This window comes from Podarcis liolepis (genome assembly GCF_965112155.1).
Source record: "Podarcis liolepis genome assembly, chromosome: 11".
In the NCBI taxonomy this organism is placed as follows: Eukaryota; Metazoa; Chordata; class Lepidosauria; order Squamata; family Lacertidae; genus Podarcis; species Podarcis liolepis.
In genome coordinates, this window is record NC_139565.1 from 42,968,821 (window position 1) to 42,989,117 (window position 20,297).

General features: G+C 42.2%; 1 protein-coding gene across 2 annotated transcripts in view; it reads left to right on the top strand.

Annotated features, from left to right (window-relative positions):
- The window catches only part of SLC38A9 (solute carrier family 38 member 9), a 44,754-nt gene extending 38,064 nt beyond the window's left edge, over nt 1–6,690 (top strand). For both annotated transcript variants that reach the window (XM_083466040.1, XM_083466039.1), the window contains 2 exons: nt 2,541–2,630; nt 3,277–6,690. In XM_083466040.1, the coding sequence (XP_083322166.1) occupies nt 2,541–2,630; nt 3,277–3,390 (204 nt within the window). In that variant the 3' untranslated portion in view covers nt 3,391–6,690. The remainder of the gene's footprint in view (nt 1–2,540; nt 2,631–3,276) is intronic.
- Nucleotides 6,691–20,297: the final 13,607 nt, after the last annotated feature.

Here is a 20,297-nt window from a genome sequence, read left to right on the forward strand (position 1 = left end):
GTGGCGCTGTGGGTTAAACCACAGAGCCTAGGGCTTACTGATCAGAAGGTCAGCGGTTTGAATCCCCACAACGGGGTGAGCTCCCATTGCTTGGTTGCTTGGTCCCTGCTCCTGCCAACCTAGCAGTTTGAAAGCATGAAGTTCAAGTAGATAAATAGGTACCACTCTGGCGGGAAGGTAAATGCTGCTCTGGTTCGCCAGAAGCAGCTTAGTCATGCTGGCCACATGACCCGGAAGCTGTACACCGGCTGCCTCGGCCAGTAAAGCAAGATGCGCGCCGCAACCCCAGAGTCATCCGCGACTGGACCTAACGGCCAGGGGTCCCTTTACCTAATAGTAGCTTCCTACTTGAAATCCTTCTGCAGCCCAGGAGCTGCATCATGTTATGCAGGAATTCAAAAGAAGTAATCTGGTACCTATTTAACATTATCAGTGGCTGCTTTTGAGTCACCTTTCAGACACTTTAAGAGTGTCAAGTGACTGGCATCTAAACCTCCCTGGTACAATAAGATGCAGTTCCCTCTTTCAGAGACTGAAGCTGTTCAGTGTGGGACAGTCCTTGGTCCTACCCTACCCCGTCTGTCAAGTCTGCTTTAAAACGATGCACCCATCTTCAGACTTCATTTGCTTGCCTTCAATGTTATGTCATGCAATGGACTCCGTAGTACATTTTCCTATCTTCATCTTTGAACTCCAGCATACTTCCTGCAGGACAGTCTGCCCTGATTTTCATAGTCTTTCCAATTCAGAACCAACGTTTTCTTTTAAGTCCCAGAACTTGCAGATGTGGAAACTGCTGTTTTATAGCTCCTGGCAACAGAACTCTAGAAAAGATGTATGAAAAGCAGATAACTGCAATTTTGGAGTTAAAATGCAGTTTTTTTAACTACCCCTATTTGGCAATAAGTTCAGAACCCATCTTAGTTATATCTAAGGAAGAATTAAGCAGTTTATCCACTGCTCAGTAACACATTACTGACAATTTAGTTTTGTTTAGAAACACATTGTTCCTGGTCTGATTCCTAAGTGGGGTCTGTCAACTGTCCAAACGTTTCAGCTTTATCGGATGCCAAATATAAGCGTCTACTTCCTGATGGGGATGGGATAACTGGAGTATATTACACCCATGTTTTGGCATCTATACAGGCATTGTAATGGTCTTCAGACTCAATTTAGACTAATGGGTATGGAGGCTTTAATGGCTTGGGCTCCTCTACGTCCTAACCTAAATGCGAAGGTCTACCTAGTGTATGCTTACAACCAGGCATCCTAAAGGTGCCCCAGTCCCCTACTGTAGCATAATAAGTAACTCATAATTAGCTACCCTTACATGGCACCCAATATCTGTTGCTCGAGGCAGTCACAGTCAATGATGTGGTGCTATGGTTGGAGTGTAGGGGCAGTATTTATCTAAATAGTTGTGCTACTGCAAGGATTAGGGCTAGTGCAATAGGATGTCCCCCTCTCCCTCTGCGCTTACTCCACACCACCTCCCAAGAACCAGAGACTACCTTTGCATTTTAAGATGGGAACAGGGGAGGGAGTCTGATTCTTTCTAAGTCTTAATACATTGCAATATTCCAAAAAAAGTGAAATTAACACCTTGGGAGGAAAGGTTTTTAAAGGATAGGTTTCTCATGTTCTGAATTTGCAGAGACTTAGGAAGCAACCTAGTAGATTTTATATATAAAGGTTTTTATCTTTTATTTAAATATCAAAACATTCCATTTTTAAGCACATGTCATTCTAGGTTTCCTAGAAGTTTCTGAATCAGTATTTAAACAAGTTCATTGCTTTGCTTGCATTCAGAGATTGGTCTTGTTGAGAATGTGAAAATTCTTTCTAGTTAGAAAAAATATATCTTTCCAGTTAGAGAATTCAGAGGAGTACAGTAAACCTTCCCATTTGTACCATAAGAGATCTAGTTTAATGAACATTGTTCCTAGTCATGAACCTTGAAAAGCCAAACATTTATTTAATCTAAGAAAAAATGCTCAAGATTTGCTTGTGTAGATGCATTTAGTGTAATGCTTTCCACTCTTCCGAAGATTCTTCCTCTGGTACTCATTAGTCTGCTTGCTCAGCTCAAATCATTTCCTGGATCGAAAGCACTGCTTTTCATGTGGGAGTTCTGTTCTAGAGTCTTTGGGTTTGGAGTAGTTGCGGGGATTGTTTTCATGTTTTGCTTTTTTTATATTTAAAAAAAAACCTGCGTTCAAAAAAACAAAACAAAAAACCCACCACCGAACCCTTGGGGTGCTGCATACTCCACAAGCTACATTGTTTTCAGAAGAATTGCCAAATCATACATACCCTATTTGGGAATGAGCTGGCAAGTCCAAGCATTCAAGAGAACTTTTTAGGATCTGGCACTCGGTGGCTTCAGTAGATGTCAGGCTTGTTGCGGGTAAAATTAATTGCCTTTAGCATATGAGTCATAGAAATGGAAAGACTTTCACAAGCTTACTGAAGCGAGTAAAGAATGTTGTTCTTGCAGCAACACACAATGTAGATGACTTGATTTTCCTCTTCTCTTGCAGTTTCCTACACGTGCTGGTTTTGAATATAGCCATGGTAGGAGTTGGAGTCGCGATGGCTGTGTTTTACCCAAACATAGGAGGAATCATAAGGTACTCCTGCATTTTGCGTTTGGTCATTATGCCATGCAAATGGCTTCCTGAAGGCAGGTACAGACTGCTGTTCAAAGTGCAGATTGTAAGTTTGTAATAGCAGCAGGCAAAGTCAGCATTTGTTCAGGGAAGCCTAAGAAAACAAAGAATCATCATGTCCTGTCGACAAATGCAGTAGAACGAGAAGGCAGAATTTTTAAGTACTAGAGTAAACTGTACAATTTCAGTCCATTGGGGGATGGGGGTGCCACTTTTAATGCTCCCTATCATGAAATAAATAGTGTATTAGAGAGTCAGGGAGGGATGAAGCTTCTGTCCTTGCCAACTCCCTGTTGTGCTAATTTTCTACTTGCAAGGAGCTTTCCACATGCAGTAATTTTCAAAAGCCTGATTCGGCTGCCTGCAGTCGGACATGGTACAGAGTCCAGGGGTCAGCAAACTTTTTCAGCAGGGGGCCGGTCCACTGTCCCTCAGACCTTGTGGGGACTGATTATGGGAAAAGAAATTAAAAATGAACAAATTCCTATGCCCCACCAATAACCAAGAGATGCATTTTAAATAAAAGCACACATTCTAAACAGACATCTAAAGGGTTGCACTGTAAAAAGGTTAAGATCAAACTTTGGGTTTTTTTCCCCCTCCTCAGGTATTCTGGAGCAGCTTGCGGCTTGGCCTTTGTATTTGTGTATCCATCGCTCATCTACATGATCTCTTTGCATCGGGAAAATCAGCTGACGTGGTTGGCTATAGTTGTCCATAGTACGATAATCCTTCTGGGAGTGGCTAACTTAATTGCACAGTTCCTAATGTGAACATAAATCTTAAGGTCAGTTTCTTTTTCAAGAGAAGATTCAATAGGTTACCTTGAGCAACAGCATTGTAAAAGCTGTGGACTGCCTATCTGTGAGGGCTGAATTCTTCCAAAGAAAAGCTGTACTTTAAAACAAAACGTCTCTTCAAGAAAATGGATGGTATACATTGGAACACATAGTACAGCGTGGCAAACTGAACAGCCCCAGTGAATTTCTGATGAAACATCAAGTAGAAGTGCAATTGGGATTAATTAAGCTTAAATTCTTAGGTAAATGCATTTTTTTTTCAAAGGGAAAAAGGCACATGATAAACTTTACATATAGAAACGGTTGGTTGACTTTTCTTGCAGCATAATAGAATTAAGGGACTCTGCTGATCTTAAAAATTATATATCATATTTCACACAGTGGTGACATCAGTATTATATGTCGAAACAAGTGGTTTGAAATCCTTTGCAAGTGAAATGTAGCACAGATCAAATTGAAGAACATAACTTTTTAAACAGCTGTAACTGTTGCCTTTTAGAAAATGTAATGTACATGGTTCTTGAAAATGGGCTGTTGCTGTACTATACCTGGATATGCATAAGAATTTTTTTTTTATGTTTCAAGGCAAGTAGAAATATGTTTTACCTTTCCAACCTGGAAGGGATTATTTGTAAACCTCTCTAGTGTTTGTGATTAGTACTTGAAGGCCGTTTCTAGGAAAGTTGACCTTTCTGAGCCAAAATCTGGGAGGGGATGGTAAGATTGGCATGCATGCATGCACAAAGATTGGTCACAATGCTCTTCATACATTTCCAGCCACAGTTCAGAGAACTAGTTTGACTTTTTAAAAACCTGTGCAATCCAATAGTTACCATACACTGAATCAAGAGATCTGCTGGCAGAATGGCCACTGCACCCCCAGTTTGCTCAGCCCAGTAGGGGAGGAAGTAAATACAGAAGAAGAATCTATATGAAAACAATTGAAAGTGGCATACACAGTTGTACCAATCCCAGAAGCCTAACTGCAGCCTACACCACCACTTGCATGCTGCCTATATTCAGAGGCTGCCAAAGAACCTGCAGTGATCAGGGTGGATGTCATCAGCCTGCCTCCCAGCATCACATCACTCAACACCAGAAGGCACCTACTCCAGTAGCCCTAGTGACTCATTGCCTAAGGCACGGGTTTGGGAAGCAGGAGATGGGAGTTTGAGCCTCAACAGGAGCTGACATTCCCCTGTTCACCTCTTGCACACCTGGGGTGGGGTGGGGAGAACCAAAGCAAATGTCAGGGGCAAAAGAGAGGGAGCTGTTGTGCAAGGAGCTGGGCACTCCGCTCACCCTTCTAATAGTGGCTAACGGGGAGGGAGCCCCACACAGCTGCTGCACAGTCCAGCTACTGGATTCCTCTGCCGAAGTGCCCCAAGAAGCTTATTCACCTTGTCCTTCTGTCCAGGGCAGCAGATGATCAGCCCAGGGAGCTCACAGAGAGGTGGGCAGGCTCCTAGGAGCCAGAGCGAAGAGGCACAATTTTTGTACCTCCTGGACCTGCACCCCCGGCGGGGGCCAATCTAACCAACCCCTGCCTGGGGACAACCCTATTCTAGGAAGGGGGAAAGGGCCTAGCCTACCGTATCGCAACCAATCACCAAGAGTGTTGCATGAGCCAATAGCCTGCTCCTAGATGGGCCAACCAGCCTTTCTAGCCCACCCTCAGCAAGCCATGTGACTAATCCACTCTCAACACTTGATGGCTGAATAGAAAAGCCATGCCAGGTAACATCCCAGCAGGACTCTTCCTCTTCATACAAAGTTTGGGGAATGAAAGAGTCTCTACCCCGATAGCCCATGAAGTTCCCTGCCCTCCCCAAGTCCCAGCCTGAGACCAGCTGATGCCAGAGTGAATTGCTTCCTAAACAGGGTCTCTTCCCCCCTCTATCTCTTGAGGCTCTTCTATATTGACTATTGATAGACGGTGAGAGGGGAGGGGTAGTTGTGCCTGGCAACCAACCAGAAAGGACCTTGTACTTTTCTCTCTGTTCCTCTACTGTGGGGCAGAATGGCTGGCAGCTGACAAACAACCTTCACTGCCAAGAAGAGATGCTGATGAAGGCCACTAACGACAGATCGCTTTAGGAATGGATACAAATTAATGGAGAGAGAGAGAGTGGCTCTTTGTCATGATGACTACATGCAACTTTCAGGTTAACTGCTGGAGGATAGGAGCAGGAGAGAACTGTTGTAGTCGTGTTCTGCTCATGGGGCTCCAAGAGGCCCCTGATGTGGCCACATTGGGGAACAGAATGCTGATGATCTTTTGGTTCTGATCCAACAGGACTCCGTTTATGATTATCTTATACTCTTAACAGTAGCAAGGTATTCTCAAAGTAACAAGAGTTGGCTGCAGTTATACTTCATATCTAGATTCCTCTTTCACAAAATCCATTATTTAAAGGACTCTGCTGGCGGAGGCCTTGTTAGTTTCAATAGACTCTACACCAGTGTGACGTTTTCAGGGTCCACATGCCTGTCTTCTAGAGTAAATGTCAATGTGATTATTTTTTTCATAAGATCCGGACTTTTTAAAGTGTGCTTATGTTGGACACTTGTTGTGACATGATAGCATTGATGCACATCCTGGAAAAGTTCCAGGATTTCCTAGATCAGGAAATTCCCTAAAGTTGGGAAACTGCTTTTGTCACCACTCTATCCTCTATCTATGCACTCTATTTAAACGTAATAGAACTCACATATACGTAGGTGGAAACTAGGGACAGAAGGTGTCTGAACAAGTGCCAGGTGGTTTTTTTTGCTGGCACAATCTGCTGTGCTGCACTCAGGAGGCAGTTGCTGCAACCTGGGACCTGATTTTCCTCTAGTCCTCAAGGAGGCCTTCAATTGAAGCAGGGAACAAATTAGCCAGATTATTGCATAGCCTTGTATGCACTAATCCAGGATTCTTAGGCATTGCCAACAGATGGAGACAAACTCCCTAGTGCAGGCATCCCCAAACTCGGCCCTCCCAGCTATTTTGGGACTACAATTCCCATCATCCCTGACCACTGGTCCTATTAGCTAGGGGTGATGGGAATTGTAGTCCCAAAACAGCTGGGGAGGCCAAGTTTGGGGATGCCTGCCATAGTGCCACTGCCATTTGGTTCCTTGGTTTGGCATTGGTGTCTCTTCAAAGAAATGACATGAAACAAGAATATGAGAAACTGTAAAGAAACAGACAATAAAATAAACTGGTGCTATTTTAATGGTTTAAAAGTGTACTTTTATCTTGTGTGCAGAATACAGTTTTGATTTATGTCATGTAGAATGGAAGATGGATAACTTGCACCCTGTTGTTACATGTGCCAGCAAAAGATAAGAATACCTGGGTGGTCATGTGTACTTTGCCATTGTTGGAACACATTTTACGCATGTGCGTTTTGAGAAGTTTGGTTTGCTAAGCCAGAAAAATTAATAATGAGGTTCTGTCTCTTGAGAACTGTACTGAAGTCTCAGCACAGCTGGGACAAACCATAATTAAAGGTTATCAGATTTTGGAGGATGCTCTTTCCATTTAAGTTAACGGCTGCTGAGTCATTTTAGTGGGAGGGGGAAGTGCCCTCAAACTTTGCCTATGTCTCCCACCCAAAGCTCTAATAATTGCCCTATTATAATTCCCTGAAAGGGGCATTTATTGCAAGTAATTAAACAGCAACCTCTAGGTTATAGATTTAAGCAAGCTGAGCAAAAAAAACCCCATTGATGCTATTCCAGCCAGTCCTTTTACTGCAGCTTCTTTGTGATAGAGCTAAATGCTTTGCATCTTAATTTGACTGGGATAACCAAATCAGTTGCACTTTGGGCTTAAGAATATGATCTACTGCCTGTTTTGTTTAAGAGGTTCCATCTGCTACTAAAACCATGTGTCTTTTGTGCCCTTTTCTGATTCTCTCAATGACTGGTGTTTCCTCAAAATTTGACTGACAAATACATGAATGTGGGAGAAGGCCATCTACTGTATATTTTGGGAAGTTGTTCGCTGTACATTTGGAGACCTCTTAAGATAATTGTAACCAAGTTTGAATGGCTCCTCCCAAGACTGAAGAGCAGGTTTTTGTCCATTTGGTTAACGTTGGATGCCACTTCAAATCAAAATGGCAAACTGAGTCCTTCAGAACTGCACTGCATTTTGTTGGTTTCTTAAAATTGCTGGTCAGTGTTGTACACAAGGCTGCTGGCTGACTATAAACTGAAGCATAATGCTGCTTGCTTCTTATGCTGTATGTGTGCACACATATTTTATATACAGTGGTGCCCCGCAAGACGAATGCCTCGCAAGACGGAAAACTCGCTAGACGAAAGAGTTTTCCGTTTTGGAGGTGCTTCGCAAAACGAATCTCCTATGGGCTTGCTTCGCAAGACGAAAATGTCTTGCGAGTTCCTGCAGGGTTTTTTCCCTCCCCCCCTTTTTCTAAGCCGCTTATCAGCTGATCCGATAAGCTGAGAAGCCGCTAATAGCGCTAATCCTCTAATCCGTCAATGGGCTTGCTTCGCAAGACGAAAAAACCGCTAGACGAAGAGAATCACGGAACGGATTCTTTTTGTCTTGCGAGGCACCACTGTGTGTGTGTGTGTGTGTGTGTGTGTGTGTGTGTGTGTATAACAAAATAAAGTAAATCAAAAGTTCATAAAGATAAAAAAGTAAAAAAAACCAACCTAGGTTTATTATATCCCAAACAAATACAATTCCACATATATGTTTGTCTAGTATATGGGTATATAAGTGTTATTATCATCCCAATACATATATGGTTATTTATAACCTACTTTTTTTTAATAATCGCATTCCAAATACAGTCGTAACTTGGAAGTCGAATGGAAGTCGAACAAAATGAAATCTGTTCTGGAAGTCTGTTCGACTTCCAAAACGTTCGGAAACCAAAGCGCAGCTTCTGGCCACAGAAGCCCCATTGGACATTTGGCATCCAAAATAATGCTAAAAAACCGGAACACTCATTTCCGGGTTTTGATTGTTCGGGAGCCAGGATGTTTGAGATCCAAGGTACGACTGTATCATCATACTTCTCGATACAAAGTCTACGATTGTAAGCAATCTGTTCATAAATTGCAAGTGTTGTCATATCTTCAATCCATTGACTGAAGAGGGCCATAGATTTATCTTTCCAGTGCATTAATATCAGTCTTTTGGCTGCAGTAAAGGCACAAAGGATCCATTTATGTTGTACCGTTGTCAGATCCTATGTAGTAGGTACGTAAGAGAGAGATGTGAAGTGGGAGGAGCAGAGACAGCTGCACCAGCGGAGTCTCATATTGCTTGAGAAGGACGCGGGAGATGAGAAGGCATAGGCAGCTGTGGGAAGCTGGGAACCTTCAGTTCCAACTGTCATAGGAGCAAGACCTGTGCTGCTTAGGGCTGGCACTACTGAGCAGCCTTGTTTCTTCTAATAAAGAGTTCACTTGCTCCGTGTGATTTATTGCTGACCTGCTGCTGGCACCAATATTGCAGGATCAGGATTGTGTCTGAGAACGTAAGCGATGCCAGCCTTGCAAAGCAGCTGCATGTTATATTCCTTTTTTCTGGGGAGAGAGGTGAGTTATCATAGTATATGACAACTTTTAGTTTAAAAGTTCCTTGATGGATGATGGCTTATCTGTTAATTAGCATTGTTAGTTTCCTTAGCCTTACTCCAGCCTTCACCGAAGCCCATAACTTTTCCTTGGGCAACTCCAGTGGATCGGGTCCCAGCTTGTCTTCTAGCAACATGTCACATGAGTTATTTAGTTGGAGGGTTTTTTTCCTCCTGAGAACCAAATTACTGCCTTATTTTTAAAAATAAGCCTACAGAAAATGAAGTAGAGAGCTTGCACTGAAAAAAAAGAAAATATATTGAAAATCATATGCATTCAGGGCAACTGAATGCTCCCATCAGATGCAAACGCCTGCTAACTAATGCAGGTTACTTTGGCCTTATGAAAACAAACAGAACAAGAATGGACCCAGAGCTGATGTGACATTTTCATTGTGAGTGGGGTTTGGCATAATTAAGAAAATGGTGGTGATTAGAAGCTTTCTTGGCAGAAAGCTCCTGCTTCTTGCCATGTCAGAAGCCTTCAAAGTGCTAATAGTTAAACAGAAAATGTCTGTAGTGAGGTATTTATATCTGCATGTTATTTCTTATTTATATCTGTATGTTACTTCTTGGCTATGCACAGGGAAAAAAGCATACACATCATGCACACAATGGCCTAATTCAGTAAAATAAAAATGTGTAACAGATTGCTCAGTTTGCTCAAGAAAAGCTTTGAGACAGCTGCTGCAATGAAGAGGTTTAAGTAACACTGCTGTCTGTTTTCTAATTTGACAGGCCCTGAAGGGGTGCATAAACAAACCTGTCCCTTTATTTTTGCAGTTTCCTCCAGATACCCATGGAAAGTCTACAGCCAGTGGTATCTCCCTCAGCAACAAACCTCCATGTCTGAGAGAGTGTAGTACAACTGGGAATTTTTGAACAGGTAGTGACACAGGGTTGGTTTGGGGAATCAGTTGATTCTTTAAACCTGGAAGCACCTGGATTGTGGTGTTTGTAGCACCTTGGCTTAAACTGCCTATAGTTCCCTCCTCAGCCCACTAGTCCCAAAGAGATGGAGCCAGTGCCTGACTAAACAGTGCTCTCGTTTTTGAACGCCATGACCCGCAACACATATTCATAACTGGATCAAGGTGACCAGGTTTAGATAATTAACTTAAAACCTATCACAAGGTCTTCAAATGTGTATGTTTCAGAGTTGATTGTTCTAGGATAGAAAACAGTTTATACTTGATAAAGCAGTGTGCCTTTGCATTCTCCCTATATCAAAGGGGTAAATGAGAGACAATGTGCCCACTCATTGGAGAATGATGGTCAGTCTCTTCTCCCGGCCTCCTAGAAATACCAGCTGCTGGTGCAGGACTTACTGTACTTATGCACACCTTAGCAGCCTGACTTGCACACAGTTCTCTTGAGTATAGAATAATTAAGCATGTTTTGGGGATGGTGCACATAGCTGTTTGTGAGTTATGGGCAGGGAGACCAAATCCCAATGCATTCATAAAGCTCACTGTGTAATATTGGGCCAGTCACACACCACCTCAGCCTAACCTACCTCATAGGCTTGTTGTGAAGATAAAGTAGGCAAGAGCTATGCACACCATCTTGAGTTCCTTGAAGGACAGGTAGAACGTACATGTAAAAATGTATTTTAAAAAAATCACAGAGAGCAGCAGACCAGGCAAAGCAGCATCCTTGCAGTTTCACATAAGCCTTGTGCCAGCAGCCCAATACAATAAGACACATTCTGTCATTTCATATTGTTGAAGCAGGGAGAAGAGCTGCCAATACAGGTTTTCTGTACCTCCATTTCTGAGTGGGATATACTGGCTGACAGGTGAGAGCTTTGGATTTCAGCAACAGTAAACTTCAGGTTTTGCAACCATTCTTTAAAAAATGATTTTAAACTCTTAAAAGCAATGTCCAGGTTAAGTGCCTTCTTGACCATAACTCTTGGCCACCGTATGCCCTTCAACAACAGGCTCAAACCACGTATCCATCCACTTTGCAACAGATGATAATGATGGATTTCACAGAGTTAAAAGCAGACAGCTGTTGCGAAACCCATTTATAACTAATTTATTGCAGTCGCAACGATGTGGACAAATTTAAAATGTTTCAAGCCGTGGGACTGAAAGCAATACATGTGATTCAGCTATGGTTTTGGTTTGGAACAAGAGATGGGATTTAATCTTTTATTGTCTGTGTGTCTTGTCCTCCCCCCCCCCCGCCAATCCTCTTGCCAAATCCTATTTTGCCTGATCAAAATATCCAGAATAGGGTGTATTTTGAAGCTGTAGTATCTGATATACAAAACAACCATGATATTTGGCGAAACTCTGAACTTGCTTTGCCAACCAGGTGCTCTCCAGATGTTGACATGGCCATGCTGACTAGGGCTGATAGGAGTGGTGTAATCTAAAACATCTGGAGGTCACCAGTTTGGTGAAGGGTAAAGTTCTAGGATCAAGGATATCTTAGTAAAATAAGGGACATGTGCCTAACGTGCAAGTTATTCCCTGGACTGCTATGTCCTTTTATGATTAAAAAACAACAACAATTTACAGCTTTTGGGAAGAACAAGTAGTTCCAGCAATTAATGAACTCTCTGCCTGTTTTTTATTAACACAATGGGCTCCAAACTAGGTGACTAGTGGTAGATTTTTCATAATAATAATAATAATAAATACCAGCCTTGTAAAGCCCAGAGCAAAGGAGGAGGAAATGGATCCAAACATAGTTGGAAATCCAACTTTATTCCTCCTTTTTACAGGCATATCAGCCTCTCTAGAGAGGCAGGCAGTTTGCTGCTATTCCCTTTTACAGCATACAAAAGATACTCCTCTCTCATGGCCAGAGCTGAAATAAGGGCATCCAGGAGCAGTTTTGTACTCTCACTGGCTTACCCCCCATCTTCTAGTTGTATGACGGGGGGAGTAAGGATTGCCATTTAACCAGAAGAAAGACCCTGGAGCTTGGACAGGTTTTGTTTAGGCCAATTTTCAGAAATGTAAGGCTGAGTTCTCATTTACCAGTCATTTTATTTTCTTAAAGCTGTATATACTGTAGAGATTGTAGCTTCTGAACTGGACTTTACACCTAAACCCACCTGAAACTGCTAGGCTCTGCTTCCTGTCCCTGGCCTGGTGTTAGGTTGACTGATGTCATCTGCTAGCAGTCCCAGGACTAGTGATGGTGATACAGGCTTAGTTCATGGGGAAGCAGTTTGCACAATCAAATCGGATGCATAAAAGCATTTGGGCTCTGATTTTTTTTCTTTTAATTCTTGGCGTAAGTTAATCCATATGCAAATATCCCCTCGACGGCCAGCTGGCTAATTGTTAAGATGCTTTTGTTTTGTTTTGCTACTATCTGTTTTGTGTTTCCGTTAGGACAATCCCTTAATACTAGTCAATGAGCAATTTAAAATGTGTAATGGCCTTAAATTAATTGGCATAAGCCCATGATCAACACCCACCCTGAAGAAGGAGATTCCACAAGCTGATTAATTTACTCTGTAAATTGGCTCAAAAGCAACTAGATCTCCTTCTTCCTAGTTTTTATTCTCGATGTTTCATCTCTTCCCCCACCTTCCAGTCAGCATCAAATGTCACACACTGTTCCTAGTTTCCCTTCTATAAGCTGCAACCATTTACAGAAAAGCAAGGGAGAAAATAAGTGATTCTTTAAATATACTATATATGTTGCTTCTGTCGACCAAAGATGCAACATCTGAAGCCAGCATGAACTGCTGTAAGCCTTGGAAGCAATGTTGGGAGGCCAAGGACCATGTGGACATGGAACCGTTTCTTTCTCCAAGAGCCACAGATGTGGAGCCTGCTAGACAGATGGGAGAGGGATGTGTTGTTGAACATTTATCTACTCACACAAAAGTCCCAAGGCAACACAGGCACTTGGGATCATAATGAGGATTTGGAAAAAATGTTGGAATACTTGGATTGCATGAAAGGGGGGGGGGGAATAGTTTGACAGTTAGCGACATACACAATCCAGCATTAGTTCCAAGAGAGAGAAAATTGGCTTTGCAAGGAGTCGGTCCCACCGAGCCAAGATCCTTCCTGCATCCACAACTGCTGCTGCTCTAGCCAGACTATATATAAAGGCTTAAAATCCCTAGTTTGAGTTTTTAGGAAACTTCTTCAGATGTAACCATCAGCAACCACCATTCTTTATGGCTTTGTAATTCTCTTGAGGGACAGGTGGGCCTGAGATGGCTGCTTGCAAAATTAAGTTCATATTGCACAAGGAATGCTTTATCTAGAAACTACGATAAGACGCAGATCACTGTATTTGGGAAGCGCCCTAAAAAGCATGTTTGGCACCTGGATGAACACATCATAAACCAAGTAAATACGTTTAAATATCTGGGATTGATTTATTCAGAAATGGCATATTGGAATACACAGCTATCCAATAATAAATTGCAAGCCTTTTCTCTCTTTTTCGGTTGGGGAAACCTCTCCTTGTTTGCTCCCCACGGCGACGCTATGCCTGCTAGTAAACGCTACAGGGACCCAGAGGATGTAGCTCTCTCACAGGTTTCCAAACAATCTAAAATAGAGGACTTTTTAAACAAATCTGCTTTTATAGTTCCAACAAAAAAGGTTTTCTCCCCTTGATTGTGAGTGTAGGAAGACTATTCAAGGTGAGAGCGTGGAACTGAATCCAGCAATGGGGCAAGTTGATCCTGTGCCGCTAAGAGATGAAGGAATTACAAGTAGGGAGAGCACCCAATTAACTCTAATTGCAAGAACGGTTGAGCATATCTTCCAACAAATTAGAGGTATTGCCTCTCAAATAACACAATTATCCAAAGAGGTCCACAGTTTATCAGTTAATAACAAGCAGGCATTAACAGAACACCATAGTACCAAAGTGAATTGGCAACAACCAGAGCAGACCCCTAAGCTTGACATAGAATGTGCAGAGGCTCTTAAAACAAACTCTTTTTATTTAACCTTCCAACCAAAAAAGATCTGCATGACAATTTGTGGAAGGCCAGATCAAACTCCTAACTGGAAAGGTGCCCAGCGTTCCAAACGACATTTAGCAGACTTACTTGGCATTGGACTTACAGAGATCGACTTAGTTAGGACTGAACCCTTGAATACCACAAATCAAATCCAAAAAAATATGTTAACTTTTTCCTCTACTAGACTGCCCTCACTGATTCACAAGCTAAAATTCAGATTGTCAAGCAGAGGAGTTTTTCCAACCCGGGTATTTCGCAATTCTATTGTTGCACCCTTATGTAAGATGAGGACTGGTGCTTCAGAGGGGTCTACAAAACCAAAGCCTGGATCCCCAATGGAAGTAATGACATCACACAAAAAACTTGACAGGTGGGGAGGAAACAGACATGCCTGAGTTGAATTCGCAGGATCATGCCCAACATCAAAATAACCAGGTGAGCCAAAAGGAACAGCCGATCCTTCTAGACAATCATCTTCAGGAATCTGAGCACTCTGTAAATCCTTTGGAAGAGAATTTTCTCAGCTCATATATGTTATATGTTGCATGTTGTCGACATGCAAATGGCTTGGTTACAATCTACTGTTTCTAGGGCAGCAAGGTAGGAAATCACCACACAGATGCTACAGGAAAGGGCATCACCACCAAGTTTCTCTAACACACTTGCAAAGGTGCCATTTAATAGCCCTTCACACTGTCCGCTGTTGCCAACAGCAGTCAGGCACATACGGTGAGGACATAGCTATTTGCTACATGAGGTAAGAGCATATGAATGTTACGGCTTTTTCGGAGGTGAGGAAATCTCCACAAGGATCCTGCTTTGGGCAAGGGTAGCACGTACACTAGCTTTGTGTTCTGTTGCATTCAGCAGGGCTTCCTTCTGAGTACATCTGTGTTGGATCAGGCTGTAATTTCAAAAGCAGAAAAAAATGCATGCCAAAAACTCATTTTGCAGCCAAGATTCGTAAGGTATAGATTTCCTATCTTTGCAACTTCTAAGGTGGCCAGATGCAAACGAGAGCACGGCTCCTGTACTTTTAAGAGTTGTGCAGAAGAGAGGATTTCAGAATCTGTAGATCGCAAGTGTCACCTGCTGATAAAGGTGCAGGGACCCTCTAACCTTTTGCATCTTACTTCCATTGCACTTCAGACTGTACCTTTCATTCTCCCACAGGCAAACTCCCTATGGTGCCTCTTATCCATGCTAAAAACAAAGCAGCAGCAACAGCTGCCTGTTAAAAACTAGCATAGATGAACATAAGGGGTCTTTTCTACATGGAGGCATTATGGCATAGGAACTGGCTGTCGTGTCTGGAAGGCTCTCAGGCAGGGCCAAGCTGCACTCCTGTTGAAACATCCGCCTTCTGAGGCTCAACACTTGGTAAGTGGAGGAAAGGCAAAGTCCTGCATGCTATGTCTGCTGAAATTCTCTCTTCTACACAGCACTTAAATGTGCAGGGCAGGATCACAGTTCTCTTTTGCACCTGGGCATGCTATACAGAAGGCACACAATCCAGCATCTAATCAGAGGCAGACTTAGGGCAGTGCTACCGGTTCTGCCTTTTGAATTATGGAGCTGGAGGAGACTCTTGAGAGTCCCATGGACTGCAAAAAGATCAAACCTCTCGATTCTTAAGGAAATCAGCCCTGAGTGCTCACTGGAAGGACAGACCGTGAAGCTGAGGCTCCAATACTTTGGCCACCTCATGAGAAGAGAAGACTCCCTGGAAAAGACCCTGATGCTGGGAAAGATTGAGGGCACAAGGAGAAGGGGACGGCAGAGGACGAGATGGTTGGACAGTGTTCTTGAAACTACCAACATGAGTTTGACCAAGCTGCGGGAGGCAGTGGAAGACAGGAGTGCCTGGCGTGCTCTGGTCCATGGGGTCACGAAGAGTCGGACACGACTAAACAACAACTGATTCTGCCGCACTGGGTGCTGAATCGAGGGGGCACTGCAGGGCATCACAACTATGGCATAGTGAATTGAACAGAATGGAATGCTAGAGGTGTGGGGCACCAAATTTTGGCCTTGCACAGGGTGCCACAAAAATTTGGAAGACCAAAGTCTGCCCCTGATCTGTAGTTCCAGGTGGAAACGGACCTCTGGCCCAGGGATTTTGTCTGAGCAATAATGCAAAGCAGCAGCTGATGATTCCTGTCTTCTGCTAAAGAGAGTTCAGTGTGGAAAGCAAGGAACTTGGCTGCTGAAAGGTGACATGTAGCGTTTGGGAGCAAGTCCAGCAATGACTTTTTCATGGTGAACTTGGATTAGTTGAGTGGAGGTGTTAAGAACATGAGGCTAAGGCAAAAAAATTCAATGAGCTAGTGTTAGGGTTGCCACCTTTTTTTATTTTTCTGGCAAGGTTTCTGTGCCTTTGAGCAGCTGCATGGACAGGAAAGAATTCAACATGGACTGTTTCCCCACACACCCAGCATGGAGAGGCCGAATTGAGCTTTTTTAATTATTATTATTCATTAATTTCATGCTGGTGTCAAACAGAGTCAAACAACGTCTGAAAAGCCACAGGTTCCTCATCCCCTCTCTTAGGTGAAGGGCTGTAGCTGAGTGACAGAGGACATGTTTGAGTAATTCCATGAATTCATCAACCTACAGATCTATTTTTCATTTTCATATATATAGTTAACATGTTTTACGTCATTTTAAAACATGTTAACTGATAACATGTGTATCTGAAGAAGTGTGCATGCACACGAAAGCTCATACCAAGAACTAACTTAGTTGGTCTTTAAGGTGCTACTGGAAAGAATTTTGTCATTTTAAAGATAATTTTTCAACGTTTTGTGATCTGGCAACAGTTTTTCCAAAATGGAATTTTAGACATGAATAAAACAACCAAAAGCATGACATGCAAGATGATTCAGAATTCTTCATTTCCCACCCCACTAAAGTTCTGTTAAAGACCTCTCCAAAAAATAGACAAAATGTTAATGACTTTGTTGCATTGATCATTTTGCTTTCTCAATTGATGAACTGACAAAATATGTTAGGATCAAAATCAGATGAGCTCACATTGGCTGATTATGTAACATAGGTCACAAACCACACACAAATGAAAAATCTATATATTTTTAACTTCATTCTCTTCTTTTATGTTATTAGCATTAAGAAAATGCGATGTTACCTGAAATGTGTTTAATGGCAACATTTCTTCTGACCAATGTAACACCATTTTACATAGCATCAATGTGCTGTCATGTGTGCCATTTCAATCTCTTGCTAGCTAGGGCTGTCATAATTCATTCCTGAGAATATTGTGATTCTTAGGCCTATTATTTTTACCATACCATCAGATGTAGGGTATTTTATGGAGTTTCACAAAAATAAATAGGTGTGAGTAATCAAGAGGCTTAAAATATTACTAAACCAAATAATGGTAAGGCTGTACAGTATGTAGCTACTAGCTGCATTGACTACAATGGTACCTCAGGTTACATATGCTTCAGGTTACATACGCTTCAGGTTACAGACTCTGCTAACCCAGAAATAGTGCTTCAGGTTAAGAACTTTGCTTCAGGATGAGAACAGAAATCGTGCTCCGGCGGCGTGGCAGCAGCAGGAGGCCCCATTAGCTAAAGTGGTGCTTCAGGTTAAGAACAGTTACAGGTTAAGTACAGCTCTCCGGAACGAATTAAGTACTTAACCCGAGGTACCACTGTACTGTATATTCTGCCTTCACAGTCGGAGACAGTATATATGCTCCTGAATTCCAAGTTGATGAAAATCACAGAAATTAGACTGCTGTTGTGCTCAGATTCTACTTGAAGGCTTCTCATGTGTGAGAACAAGATGCTGGACTAGATAGGCATTGGCCTGATCCAGCAGGATTCTTCTTATATTTTTATGTTCTGTAAGAGCTAAAGTACAGTACTGTCCTTTGCTTCTTTTGTTTAGGTTTTGAACTTCACATGCTTTCACGATAACATAAAGTATGCTAACATCTTCAGTATAGTTCTGCTCCCAATTAGCAAGAAAATCCAGTACAGCAATACAGCCAGGATTTCCCCCACTTCTCAGCTCATCAGGTTTGTTTCAGTTATGCTGAATGTAATATAAAGACAAGTACTGCAGAATGTAATATAAAGACAAGTACTGCAGTGCAGACTATGGGTAGCTGAGCTTTCAGGACCAATTCAAAAGGCAATTTGCAAAACTGATTTACAAAAATGGCTTGAGCATTCATCCTTATTGCCAAAGGATGTGCAAAAGAGATCAAGTCATTGCAAGGCAAATGTAATATTTCTGTGCCATCTTATGCAACATTGTATATGTAGTGCAACTGGCAAGGAAGTAAAGATTGCAGCTCAAGATTAATAAGGAATCCATCAGGAAATGACTACCGGTAGCTACGTTAACGGAGTTCAGGTCTGCTGAATTACTTCCTAGGGAACAAAAAAATATATATCTTGCTATCAGAACCTTTTGAGAAATCTTAGAAAGCAGATAAGGTGTTACAGAGCTGGAGACAGATAGATGTCTCAATCTTCAGGAAAAGGTGATCCCAGGGAACTTGAGACCAGTTTGTCTCTGAAAACAAGGAAGATACTAGGAACAGATGACAAAGGAGTCAATTTGTAAGCATCTTATTAGTGGAGTGATTAGCAGGAGTCAGCATGGATTTGTTAAGAAGAAATCTTGACAGATGAATCTTATCTCTCTCTCTCTTTTTAAGAGTGCTTATTAATGGTGGTTCATCAACATGGAGGAAACACAATAGTCTTCAGTGTTTTTATCAATGACAGCACATTTCACACCCACATCCCGAGAATTCTGGTTCCTTGTAGTACAATTCTCAGCAACCCTTAACAAACTACAACATGGAAATGGCTTATTGAATACTTACAAATACACTGTAAACAGATAAGAATATTAGCAGGATTATTGTAATAACCTGCAGTTTTGTAAGAGTGTATACCGGTATTTAAAGTAGATGAATAAATGAGCAAATTAAGTTAATTTGGATATGCAGAAAATATTAAAAATAAATTTAAGGAACTGTGGAAAGAGGGGGAAGGAAGTCGAGTTTTGAAATGTTAAATTGATTGTAACATTATTGAAATGTATAAAACTCAAAATAATAATAATAAATAAATAAATAAATAAAAAGAGGTGGTTTAACAACAACTCTCATCATCTTTGATCATTGGCTAAACTGACTAGGAAGTATAGGAGTTCTAGTCCACATCTGGGGTCCCAAGATAAAAGAAAAAGAACACTGCCTAGAGGAGTGGTGGGCGCTCCTTCACTTGAGGTCTTCAGGAAAAGGCTGGATGGCCATCTGATGGGGACCATAGCACCCTTGCGATGGGGCAGAGCTCCTCACACTGGCAATGCTGCAACTTGTCTGGATGGTGATGTGGCAGGGTAGAACAAGGTTGATGAATGGGTGCACCGAAGGGAGTACCAGTTTGTCTCAGCCAATTCACCCACTCAGCTCTGACGTCCTGCCCTGCCCCACCTATGTAAGCTGCAGTCACTTTGGTGTCATGATGACATCTCTGCCCCACTCCACAGCCTGCTACCTGTTTTGGAGTGCTCTCACTTTGGACATGAGTGGGAGGTTGGGTTAGGTGACCCACAAGGCGCCCTCCAACTTCTGTCTTAAGTCCCAGTGGGGGAAGTTCCTGATCCCAAGAGGAGCTTCATATGCTCGGTGATTCACATCCTCAGTGTGATTGTGTAGGCTGGTTCCCACAATAACTACATTTGGCTGAAAGTGGATTTGCACTTTTTTTGTAATGTAAATGCTTTGGCATGTGACCCTTAAAGTAGTTTCTGAACAAACCACAGTGGCTGATCCAACAGAGGACTGTGAGAATCACATTGTGAAGTCTGTTTTTAACTTAATCTTGTGGGTTTCCTCCCCCACTGCATCCCGTGACGTCAATTTTTATTTTGATATTGTAACAAAATTCAGCGAGTGCTGGGAGTTGTATGTCCACATATGAGAAGTTTGAGTTTGGTCCAATGGACTTTTATTAGTGTTTTAAAATGAAAACTGTTGTGAACTAATGAGTTCCCTTGGTACAGCTGGCAATGGAAAAAAAATATTGTTATGTTTATGGCTCAACACAAAGCATTGCTGACCTCTGTGAGCACAGATGAATAGTATTATTAGAAGCTCTGAAAATCCTGCCCTACAGAGATGCTTCTCATAAATTTTAAGGCTGTATTTATCAAAGCATAGTATATGCTTCATCCGTACTTGTTGCAGTTCTCTAGGATCTTACAGATGCTGGGTTGCATTTGT